The 12,573-nt window shown below is 38.9% G+C and overlaps 1 protein-coding gene across 2 annotated transcripts in view; it reads right to left on the bottom strand.

Moving 5' to 3' along the window:
* Positions 1 to 338: 338 nt before the first annotated feature.
* Positions 339 to 12,573, bottom strand: part of SLC28A3 (solute carrier family 28 member 3) — a 38,273-nt gene continuing 26,038 nt past the window's right edge. For both annotated transcript variants that reach the window (XM_039729806.1, XM_039729807.1), the window contains 9 exons: positions 11,743 to 11,823; positions 10,617 to 10,742; positions 10,165 to 10,295; positions 9,237 to 9,405; positions 7,406 to 7,603; positions 4,775 to 4,856; positions 3,877 to 3,975; positions 1,966 to 2,089; positions 339 to 473 (listed from right to left, as the gene is read on the bottom strand). In XM_039729806.1, coding sequence (XP_039585740.1) covers positions 371 to 473; positions 1,966 to 2,089; positions 3,877 to 3,975; positions 4,775 to 4,856; positions 7,406 to 7,603; positions 9,237 to 9,405; positions 10,165 to 10,295; positions 10,617 to 10,742; positions 11,743 to 11,823 — 1,113 coding nt within the window. In that variant the 3' untranslated portion in view covers positions 339 to 370. The remainder of the gene's footprint in view (positions 474 to 1,965; positions 2,090 to 3,876; positions 3,976 to 4,774; positions 4,857 to 7,405; positions 7,604 to 9,236; positions 9,406 to 10,164; positions 10,296 to 10,616; positions 10,743 to 11,742; positions 11,824 to 12,573) is intronic.

The raw sequence follows: 12,573 nt of genomic DNA, 5'->3' as shown, positions 1-12,573 counted from the left end.
TCATAGCTATCTGTAAGTGGCAGCCAAATCTTCTGAATCTGATTTTCTGCATGCTCATAGCAATTTAATCTGGAAAATTAGTTAGTTTCAGGGTAGAAATAAAAGCAGGAGAATCAGGCTTAAAAATGTTCTTCTATTCTGATTTGTAGTTGGAGGAGAATTCTGCAGCAAGAGGCGTCTTCCATTTATGCCAGTTTAATTTATAAATAATTCCAAGCAAGTCAGAGGAATTGGGCTGGTAAGAGACGAAAACAAAAATTGCATGGGGGAAATTCACACTCATTGTAGCAAAGCAAAATTTTTATTCCCTTTCTTCCAAGGAATACAGTTCTTATTTATGATCAATCCTGTAAAAAAAATTCAACTTAACCTAAGTGCAATGAAAAGCAGGTTCACCCAGTATTTGGCAACACACTTTCCAGGAATTCAGACTGTAGTTTCCTCCGGGAAAGATCTCCTCTGAATGATTTGCACTGGGGGAGGAAATAAAGCAGAAATCAAATAAAACTCCTTTTCACAGAATCTTGTCATGGGAATCTCTCTCTGCAGTACATGTATACACACACACACACATGTACATGACAACACACACTTTCTCCAAAGCAACTTCAGATGTGTTAAGATTTTCATGAGAAACAAAATATAGAGAAGACTTTCCCAACTCCAGCCAAGTCCCACATCCAGATGTTCTCCCTTTTTATCAGGATAACTTCTGGTTTTCTGTAGCAAATCCTCATGCCTTTGGTACATCCCCCTAGATAACAGAAATGGTTGAGGGCTTCACTTCCCTATTCAATATTTTTATATTTTCAAAGCACCTGCTTAACATTGATTCTGCTAAAAATAGAGCAGGTTTTTGTCTTTGTAGCAACATGGTAGAGCTGAAATTAGTGTGATGAGGAAAAGTTCAAGTAAAGAAGAAATAACAATGATTGAATGTACCCAGAGATGATTTTTGCTGTGTAAGTTTTTCTATTTTCAATAGCAAGAAAAAAGCATGAATTAAGAGCATTTATTCTAAAGTAATTAGTTTTGAAAATAGAAAAAAAGGGGGGAGAACCAATCACATTAGCATAAATTTGAAAGGTTCTTGCCATAACCTAAATACATAGAGCTTTGATTCTTTGTGAAATAGTGTTAAGCATATCTGAATATATCCCTTATTTAATATCAGTATTTCTTTCTTCTCTGCCTTGGATAGAGAGCTGTGAAATAAAATTTATCTTGAAATATTTTTCTACTTTAAATGCATGTAAAATTTTCAGTGTAAACAGGCCTGATTATTACTATCTTTATTTACATTACAGACAGAAAAGGGAAGGGAGGGAAAGGCTCCTGACTTTTTTTCAGCTATTGCTAGCCTCAAATACTAGGTTAACATTATATCAGTTAAAATATTTGATTTATTTTCTTGTTAGTATTTGAGATAAACTAAGAATCATTGAGGGCCAACTCCTGGCCCTGCACAGAGCACCATCCCCAAGAGTCTCACTCTGTGCCTGAGAGCACTGTCCAAATGCTTCTTGTCTGTCAGGCTGGTGCTGTGACCATGTCCCTGGGGAGTTTGTTCCAGTGCCCAACCACCCTCTGGGGGAAGAACCCCTTTCTAACAGCCAACCTAAACCTCCCCCAACACAGCTTCAGGCCATTCCCTCAGGTGCTGTCACTGGTCACCACAGAGGGGAGATCAGTCCTTGACCCTCCTCTCATGAAGAGGTTTTAACAAAGATATTTTGAATTGTCTGTTGGTTCTGCAGATGTTTGTCATGCAATGGAAAAACGCCCCAAGAAGAGGAAAACAATTCAACAGCATTAAAATAGCCATTCCTCTAAAAGACACTAGTTCACTGAAAGCAGATGCCTAAGAAAAGCAGCCAAATACAAAAAATAAAAATAACATTAGGTTTGCAGAGAAGATATGAGCTCCCTAAATTTTACTCCCAGAGGATAAAGGGTTCTCAATACCTGGTGAAGAGTTGCTGGCAGCATTCAACTAGCTCTGTGCTGTTGGCAGGGAAATCTGTGAATTTGGAAGCGTTTCCTAATAAGATGTGGCAAGGATCTTGCAGAATAGGGACAGTCAGCATTCCTGTGAAGTAAGTTACAATTTCCTTAATGAATAATGAAGAGGAAGATAAGATTTGAGAATGTGAGTTTGAATGAAGCCATGATCAAACAACCATTCTGTCTGACGCAAAATCATCATTTGTGGTGGTTATGTAAAGGTAAAAGGTCAAAACCTTTGAACTGTAGGACTTCTACCCTGAATAATTTTTAAAATTTCTACATTTTTTATATGTAGGAATTAAACTACAGCAAACTGTTACACTTGGATAATTTTGGTTTTCTACCGCTTTAATGATATTAATATTATGCAGTAATGACTTTCTCACTGCTGGGTCGATGTGGTTTCATTAACTAAGATGAAGCTGTGCTGTATTTATAGAAGTGCAAGTAAATACAGAACCTCTTATTTTGTTTTCAATTGGGTTTGCTTTGCTACATATTCTCTAAAATTTCCTACAAATACTAATGTCATCAGTCACTGAAGTAATGGAGACACAAAAGTATGAAAGTGATAGCTCCTCCTATATGTAATGTTGCAGAATTTCGACACATTTTTAATATGTTCTTAACTTAACTGGGGTAATAGAAATCACTTGAATGTTCTACTTTCTCCTGAGCATAAGGAAAGCATTTACCATGGCAGGAGTGGGTGGAATGTAATTTTCTTTCCAAAGCAGATTCTATTATTTTGGAGAGATTTTCTCAGTGGCTGTTCACAATATTATTCTTAAGATCAGTATTGTGAAATGACACATTTTAGTAGGGCTTCCTTGTTCCACAGTTATTCAGGGTAGTGCCATGTATTAAAATATTATGGATGGCTGTGAGAGTAATGTTATTTCAAGTATGCCGGTTCTGTAGCCTTCCAAAAACAGTGCGGGCTCATCTTTAAAATGTGTATGTTTCTGTTGCTACCATGAATGCCAAGGCATAGATAAGTTGTGGTAGAAGCACATATAGTGGTTTTAGCTACATAAAGTACCAATATCTTTCTTCACTCTTGAAATATGAGTGCTTTAACCTTCATCATAACACTTCATACCAATTTTGTATACCACATGCTCAGGAAAAAGGGCTGGAAAAGGGATTGTGAAATACTGATAAATTTATAACGTATTGGTTAAATTTATTATTTAATTTTTATAGGATAAATTTATAACCTATTGAAACATATAAATTAATTCATCTTTTGAATAATTAATTTGTTCTTTTTAATTTACTCCCTAAAATGACTGTTGCATTGTGATTTTTTCACTCAAATTGAAACTGAAATTTGAAAATAAGGATCAGCTGTGGAGTCCCATTTTATGACCATTTCACAAGCCTAAGCATTCTGTGGAAATATTATCCTCTCAAAATATCGACTTAACATTATGACAGAGTTGTTCACATTCTCCCTCACTGTTACTCTTTTACACCCTTTCATTCCATTTTTCTGTTTCTTTTCCAAACTTAATTCTCTATTCCTGTATCTAGTGGTGTGGAGGAGGGATTGCAATTAATCTATAAATTGCTTTGTTTATGAGTCACATGTTTTGCACAGACAAACTAACAAAAAAAAAAAAAGAAAACTCCCCCACTAAAACACCATACCCCTCTCCTAAAAACAGACATAATGGAAGAACTGAAATATTTACATATTTTCAAATGCAAGTTTTCAAGAACCTTTTTGTCTCATATCAACCCTGCCAAGCACAAAAATACTTGTGTTTGAGTGACAGGGGCAGCCTAGGTGGATATAGTATGGTGCTGGCGCACTGCCCCGTGGTGGTCACTGACTGCAGGGGACACCAAACCTGAGCACTGTACCTGCGACACAGGCCGTCATGAAACAGGCCACCGTTCCTGCAATCATTGCTCTGAAGGCACCATCAGCGATTTCCTTCTTTTTTGAGGGAGCAATGCTTGCTAGAAGAAATACAAAGTGTATGTCAAACAGAAATACATATAAGGAAGGTGAATCTGCCAGCTTTTGACCCCGCAGGTGTAATTTCCCACTCTGCAGTTTAAACTAAGGGAAACATGGAGGAAAAATGGGACATTTTTTAGTGGGTTATTTGAAGGTCAAGTGCCAGTGTTGGCTCTCTCTGTTAAGAGGGTTGCCTATATTTAAAATAGTAACTTTTGTTTTCTTTGGCAGTTTGCATGTCTGTGCTGGATGATTGTGCCCTTCAGAAGAGTCTGGGTTTTGTTCCTCTACGCTGCCTCACTGCTGAGCCCACTGTGGCTTCAGGGTAAAGATGACTGCCAGCAATTCTGGCTGCCTGGTGAAGAACTCAGATGGTTTTCCAATTTATCTTTTTCTGCTGAGATCTGAAAACCTTTTTTAAAAATTCTTTCTCTATAAGCCTACAGCATATATGTGATTTTTTACAGAAAATAACCAAATTTGTCTCCCAAACCAGCATGCTATGGAGTTGACCTGCTCCTCCTGGAGCCCATGGGCAGTAGTAGCTCATGTTCATGTTTGAGGTCTAAACAGGCAAGGCTATCAGAAGGGCTTGGTTCCTTACCCTTGCCTTCAGCATGTCTCCCAGTACTTCCCCACCAAAGCCTGTACCCCCTCTGGGCCCCTCCATTCACAACTGAGTGCTAGGCTTTGGCAGAGCAGCTGCTCAGCCCCTAATGCTGCTTCACCCCCCGCCTGCTCCTTTTGGTGCTTTCTTTGGGATCTGCTCCACAAATTGTCTGTGAGAGTGGCTCTTACTCAGGCCTCCTATTACCAGTCCCAGGGAGCCGAAGTTGGCAAATCCACAGAGAGCATAGGTGGCTATGACTTCAGAGCGAACCTGAAAAGCAAAGACACAGCCTCTGAGTGGTTTGAAACAGCTCATTGTGATTTAAAGATCTGAAAACATGGCGTTGTAACTCTGCCTACAAAAATAACTGTTTTGCTTGGTTGCTGCCCAAGGTGTGGCTTTCAGAAAGGTGAACTTGTTTCCTTGTTGAAAGTCACAGGCTTTTATACCCACTGCCCATGTGAGGACTGACAAACTATGCAATGATTTTATCTTTCACATATATTGTTTGCCTTTTTGAAGTGAGTAGTAGTAATTAAAGACAAAAAAAATCTTATCTTACTAGTGGCAATTTAACTGCTGTTTTCTGAAAGTATGAGTCAGAGAGCTACAACTCAACTTGTTTTTCCACAGCTGGATGCCTCTATAAAACTCTTTTGAAACCTCAGGTTTTGGTATGCATGCCTGAATTCTTTGACACTGAAGAAGCAGAGGGCTCTATATACAAAACTACTTTGTGCATTCTCCACCCTGTGCAAAGAAGACAAATTTGTCTTCTGGGAAGTGGGTACATTGATGTGCTTACAGGCAGAGAGGGACATTACGATTTTGGAATCCCCATTAACAGCTTATTTCTGTACTGACTTCTGCCACCTTTCTCCCCTTGGGTAACACCAACTAAGCCTGGAACTCAGAGCAGAGACAAGGTTGGCCTTTTCCTCCACAGAGGCAAAGGCTACAGGACACAAAATGGTCCTTTAGGTGAAACCAGGCTACAAACCTTGCAAGCCTGCAGTTAAATGTAATTCAAACATTTTGAGAAAGGAGGCAACATATCTCAGCAAATGGATTTTTGTCCCCCTGGCAGCTCTGAATCCCTATTTACTGTGGTTTAGGTTCAAGCTGAAAATGAGTGAGTGTTCTAGCAGGTTTCCTGTTTATTAGAAGTTCCTCTGGTTTAATTCCTCTTTTATGAACATCAATTTGTAGATACTTTCAATCAATCTGTGCAAATGCAGGAAAATGTTTTTCAAGTACCCACTCTACCAGCTTTTCCTAGAAAAAGCTCTGTGTACCTTGCTTTCATTTGCACTCTCCTAGCTCTGAAAACAGGAAGCCATGTAATTAATGACTCAGGTGAAGACACTTGTTTGCTCAGTCTGAGAGAATATCTGTGTGTGGATGAATTAGAGAGCTCTGAAACTGAAGATAAATTGAAAATGGAAGACAAGCACACCCTCACCTGAACTGTTGTGCTGTAATATAAGGATTATCAGCCATTTTTACCAGCATTATGAATTAAAATTTTTGTTTCTCAGACCTTTGCACCATGGAAGTGAATACAGCTCCTTATAGGTATTAGAAGTGAATGTCAAAGTTCTGTGTGGCATCTTATGGGGAGGAAATAAATAGAGTTCTTAGGATCTGTGTTTTAAGGCTGTATTCCATACTCAAATACTCACTCATTCAGGAATTCAGTGTCATATTCATGTAGTAGAAGGAAGCATAGCTATAGCATAGCAGTGCACATCAAAGATCATTCTAGCCCAGGGTTCTATTGCCTGGAATTTCAGGAACACTGGTAATAGATGCTTAGACAAGGGAGTGAATAGTTGATCAGACTGCCTGGCTTTTTACCTCCACATGTGAAATATGTTCTGTTAATCAGGAATTTAGGTTTGGTTTTTAATATAAGAGGTATCCACAGCATCCCATCTGATTCAAAGAAGCAAATAAGAGTTGTGGAAAATACTTTCAAATTCAGGGTTTCTCTACAGTGACAATCTGCCTCAATTTAAGACAGAAGGATCAATGGAGGTATAAAGTTGGATATCATGGTTTTTGTCGCCTGTGCTCAGGACAGAATTCAACATGTGCTGTGCATGTGAATGCCAGATAGTGGAGCAGTCACGTCCACAAAGGTCAGCTTTGGTCACTGAATGACCTTTAGCCCATGCACACATGCAAGATGCCTTTAGCATTGCCTTTCGCAGGGCACTGTAGTAGGAGCTACACGTCTGTTGGGTAAACTGGGAATGAGCGGCAGGACAAGGCTGGAAAACTTGATTGAGACAGATTGGTTGGACTCAGTGCGGCAGTGGATGTGTATGGCATGTACTATGTCTTTTATTACTGCCCTCCGCAGTGGGAACAATAGCCTACAGTAAAGGTGTGCCAGTAATGCCATCTGTTAGAATTTGCTGGATGCCTCTCTTCAGATTTAATGCTTGGACAAACCTTTGAGGGCAGGAGGATCCTCAGTTCTTTCTCAGGGTTTTCTTGGGAGAGTAGGTCATAGAGAAGTACTGAGAATCAGGTAAGAAGAAACGTTTTTAAGACAGCCTCTGTCTTAAGTGTGGTGTCCTGTGGGATACTGCATGCTCCCCAAACCCATGCCTTTCTGTTTCTATGCTTGTTCAAGACAGCTTGGACAGTCACAGCAACTGCACAATGCTGCACTTTCATAACTGAACTCTGTTGCTCAAAGATGCATCTTAGAGTAATATGCAACTATTTTATGCTCATATTAAAAAATAAGCCGAGTTTCAACATTGAAGTATTTGATCAAATAAATCTGTAGAACAGAAAATGTTACTTACTGTCATATACTGTTTCACACCATTAATGTACATGCTTCCACCCTTTTCTCGGTTTTGAATCAGTTTTGAAAGGCGCTCATAAGCCAAAAATTCATTGAAGAAAGTTTTGTAACCTAGTAGTCCACCAACAATAAAACTGTCTTCCCAGTCTACTCCCATCATGAAAGAGAATGGCATGAAGACATAAGCACAAATGTTCTGCAGAATGTATAAGAAAAAGCAGATCAAAATACATGCCAAAAAACAATAGCAGACAGTGTAAGTTTTCGAGACTTAAAATAAGGATGGTTTTATTTTAGCAGAGGAAAATGGGCTTCAATTTTTGCTGCCATGAACTCTGGGAGAGTTTTTCATTGTCAGGCATGCTTGAGTACCTTTTAAAACATTAATCCACACTCTAGATAGAATGAAATATTTATATATCCCTAATTTTATGTGTAAAATAAAACAAAGGTTTCTGTGTCTTCTTTTCCCTCAATAATGGCTTCAAATTGGGCACTGTGTTTGCCAAAAAGAAGGAAGATTGAACTAAAAAAGCTGATAAGAGAACCGAGGATTCTAATTCTTCTGCTAGATTAAATCAAATGTGTTAATGAACATGCTTAATTATCAGGTTATTGGACTCCAACCGGTGTAAACAAAAGAGTTGTCTCTGCATAAAAGCTGTGCATCTGACACAATTAAAGCTGTACCCATTTTTTCCTGGCATTATAAGATTTACGCAAATTGAAAAAGAAATCCCATATCACAGCACAGCTTATTTTTATATGAGAGAAAATAGCTCCCCCTGTGAAAGGGTTTGGTCAGATTGTCCTTAGGGAATGTAATGGAGGTCTTTAAGCTGTTACTATTTCTGGCTGGTTTCTCTGCTCACAGAAGGTTACACATTAGTGTCTCTCCCAAGGGAAGATTGCTAGATGCATCATGTCTGTGTGCCTCAACTCCTTGTGGACTATCTACCTGTACAAATGTTAAACCACCCAGCAGTTATGAAAATACCAGCCCCTGCACGAGTATGCCTAAGGCATGCATACTTGTGGCTCTCCTCAGCTATGGGTGTCCAGGGTGCAGTGAGATATTGGTGAAAGCTTGGCAGGGTAATAACTTAGTGTTGCTGAAGCCATATCTTTTATGAATGGCTATTTACTTCGGCAACACCTTTAACACAAGTTATATCCATGTTTCTCACAGGATTTTTATTAGGGTCTTGCAAAACAAAAAGGCCCAAAACATTGATTGCATTGGGTCAAAAACAACATATTGACCTAGGTTCAAAGAGAAGTCCTGTTTGAAACCCATTTCCTCAGTTGAGTGATTTGGGTACAATTTTACTTTGTAATTGTATTGAGAACTAACTGATATCGAGTAAGTCTGGTTTCAGACAAGTCCAGCCTTTTCCCAGTGTCCCCATCTAAGTGAACACGGTGAGCATTAAGGGTTTGATGGAACCTTTTGAAGATAAAGCCACTTTTATGTTTAGCTGAACGAGATGTTAATGGCTTGGCAAGCATGTAACTGACAGATGTGCTGCACTACCAAGTCAGAGAAGGCAGGTGCCAACCTATTCTGTATAAAGATACCCTGAAGGTTAGCAAGAACACCACAGAGGGAAGCTAGATGTGGACTAATAGATACAGAAATACTTAAATGGCAAAAATTTTACTTTAACTGTTAATAAATTTTTCAGAATATGCAAATAAAATATGTGCTTATATAATATTAAAACACAAAATGAGAACAAAAAACAACAAACAAACCATACAAGCACTTAAATTTGAGAAAGACAAATTATGCATGTATGTCAGCTGCAGGAGGAACCTGGAGATCATACCTCAAAGGTCAGCTGTGGATAGTCAAACAAGTTGCCCACCCATGAAAGGGCCGAGTCAAGGAAGCTCAGCAGGGCAAGGAAGGAGATCACATTCACGGCGATGTTTGCCACCAGCCCAATGGAGGTAGAGGCACCCTGACTGGCTGCTTCCAGCAGATTCTTTGATTCACTTTGCCAATGAAGAGAAAACCAGAGTATGAACATCTTTAAATTCAAGAACAAATAACAACTAAAAGGTACATGCACTTGATTAGAAGTCTAGTACTGAAGCTGTCTGTACACTCATAGAGAAAATAATGAAGAGGAATGATGAGGTGAAGTAGGCATTTCCTGTCAATCCTCATGGCAGACACTTGAAGCATATGCTTGTGGTGCCCTGAGGATGAATTTTGGTACATTCAGGGTTGAGCAAGATATGGATCAGATCTCAAAACTGTAGCACTGCTTGGATTAGGCAGTGGTCACTGCTCTTCTTCCACACAGCCCTTGCGGAAATGCTTGGGCCATTCAGAAACAGATCCTTAGAAGCCTTTTCACTTTGCCTGTCATTCTCAAGAGAAGTGTCCCTGCAGATCGGCAACAAATTTGCTGCTGTTGTGAAATGATTGCTTTGCCTTTGTTTTTTACATATTTGCATTTCCAGATTCATTACAGAAAAAAGACATCAACATTACAAATGGGAACACCTACTGGCAGGTCACCAGGTAGGCATTTCCCTCTTTGGAAAGTTTACAGTTTGGTCCAGGTCCTGGATTGTAACGGGGCACGTTTACCTGAATTCATAAATCAACCATTTGCAGTATTTAGACTGTAATTAATTCATTGCTTGCACACCTACCAAGTAATGCCCTTAAAATTTATGTGTGACAGGTTATTTTTCCAGACGTCATTTTTGCAGCAGTATTAACTAGCACCTAAATCAACTTACCTTTTTGCCATTTGTATGCCACTCCTCAGAGTTACCATAGGCTTTTCAGTTTCAGGCCAGAATAATTTGGAGACAGCTAATGATGCTGGCGCTGACATCACGGAAGCAGTCAGTAGGTGGGAGGAGGAAACCTAGAATTCCAGGTGACAGAAAGTACTCCATGATAACCATATTACGCACAAACATGTAGGAATGAAATTAATTTTTTTAGTTGTTTGCATGATTTTTCTACAGAAGGTCATTAAAAGTTCATATTGCTCATAAGGAAATGAAGAGAATGAGCTGTCAGAAGACCAGGGATTTTTGTGGCTAATTCTTTCAGAGACAAAAAAATTGCAAACAGAGGGGACGATTGAGGGATATTTTCAAAGCATTGTAGCTGGGTGAAATACTTAAAAGATTTCAGATAAACCATATATTTTCATATATATAGTTCTTTTCCCCTGTCTTACCCCAAAAGAAATATACGCTCCTAAGACACTTCCAGCAATAGTTGAGAATCCTGCTGTCATGACTGCATGGAGTTCAGATTTCGTGATGTATGGTAAGTAGGGCCGTATCAGGAGTGGAGACTCTGTCTGGAAGGGAAAAACAAGCATCAAATAAAGAAATCCCTAATAAAAGCCCAAAGATTTCTTTTATTAAGGGCAGAAAAATGAGTGTCTGCATCAGACTCTCTTAGGTATCTTTGATTAGTTAATCCTAGTGCTAACAAGTGCTCCAATTTCAATAGATTGGGGTTTTTATCTCAAGAAAGAGAATGTCTGAAGACAATTCTGGCTGGTTTGCTGTCTCCCTGAAAAACAAATGAAAATGCCAAGAAATTCTATTCTTATTCTGAGTGACTTGAGGACAGCCACAGGTCTGAGCCACAGATAAGGCTATTAGTCAAGTGAAACATGCCCCTCTGGCATGTGTGTGAGCACATCCTGGAGGCAGCGTCATGCAATGGTACCACTCTAAATCTGGAAACTAACTGTGTGATGTAGTGATGCACCGCTGCTAAATATCATGCTAATAGTGCATTTTGGCTTGGATGTTAATTGTTGTTCTTTCTACATTTCTTCTAAGCTTGGGACAGACATTATTGTAAATGTGGGTTTAATATTTTTCCCATTAAAGTGGTCTGTTAGATGCTGTCCACTCTTTTTCTGAATAAGGCCATATACTGCTAACCCTGGATCTTAGTTTTCTTCATTGTCTCTCTCTCCTGCCCTTGCCTGCTTTGTGTGCCATCTTTTCATATCACTTGCCTTTTCAACTGAAAAAAACCCTTGAAATTGTTATTTCTTCATAGCCTTGGAGAAGTCTAGCAGGGAGATCTATCATGTACATTTATGCTTGACCTTCTGTTGGGAAAACGTATCACTTCCCAAATCCTTTCCACTGTGCATCGCTGCCAATATATGAACATACTGCAATTTTGGAAACCTATCATCAGACTTGATGTAGTGGAATCCTCGCTTTGAAAGAGATTTTTTTTAATAATCATTAAATAACTGTTTAATGAGCAGCATTATTTCCATAAATTCTGTAATATTGTTACATGTTAGCATGTTTTTCTGTGCTCCAGCTCACCTGTCCCACAAATATGTTACCTGCAGCTACCAGAGACTCAACAGGAGTTGTTCCCATGAAGACATGCATTATCCAACCAACCTAAAACGATTTTTAAAAAGAAACAAAAATTTGTTCTTCCTGTTCCATGCCATTCTTGAGTTAACCATATCAATCTAAGAGTTCAGAGACATGTTACAATACTTCCCGAGGTAATGATTTCAGCTTAAAGGTATAGCACATTCATGTAATTGGTACACGCTAAAATAAGACAGAGGAGTAGTTTAACAGAACTGAAAGTACTCCAGGCTCCTTCTGGGCATAAAAACGTTAAAATAAATTAAACAAAACAGATATTTTTATGTGTTCTTATGACTTATATTCTTGTCCAAAAATACTTGGATCATATGAAGGGGAAAAATGTGAAACTTTAAATAAGGCTAAAAATGTCTCATTGCAATTTTAGCACACTAATGTTGGCTAGGTGATGTTCATGGTACTTTTATAACAATCCTGTGACTGTAAAGAGCAAAGAACTTTTGATCTAAGAATATCTTCAAATTAGGTTTAACTACCACCATAGAGGAAGATATTTTCCCTCATATGACAGGTTTATTGGACAGAGATGACAGAAAGTGGACTTGATCTTATATTAGTAGACAGTAGCACAAGACATAGATGCTGACAGAAATGAACACTTGGAGAGTGAGGTGAGGAACCTGCTTTGATCTTATCTGGGTATCTGTGATAGGAAGGTATATGCGATTGCTACTGAAATGCTTAGCAGAAATGTGCTCTCCGTAATTTAATCTTCATCCTGCACTTTGAGGGCTGGGAGAAGGGCAGGCAGGA

This window comes from Passer montanus, unplaced genomic scaffold, assembly GCF_014805655.1.
Source record: "Passer montanus isolate IOZ18808 unplaced genomic scaffold, ASM1480565v1 scaffold7, whole genome shotgun sequence".
In the NCBI taxonomy this organism is placed as follows: domain Eukaryota; kingdom Metazoa; phylum Chordata; class Aves; order Passeriformes; family Passeridae; genus Passer; species Passer montanus.
The sequence above is the reverse complement of the archived record's forward strand: the minus strand, read 5'-3'. Positions and strand labels throughout refer to the sequence as shown.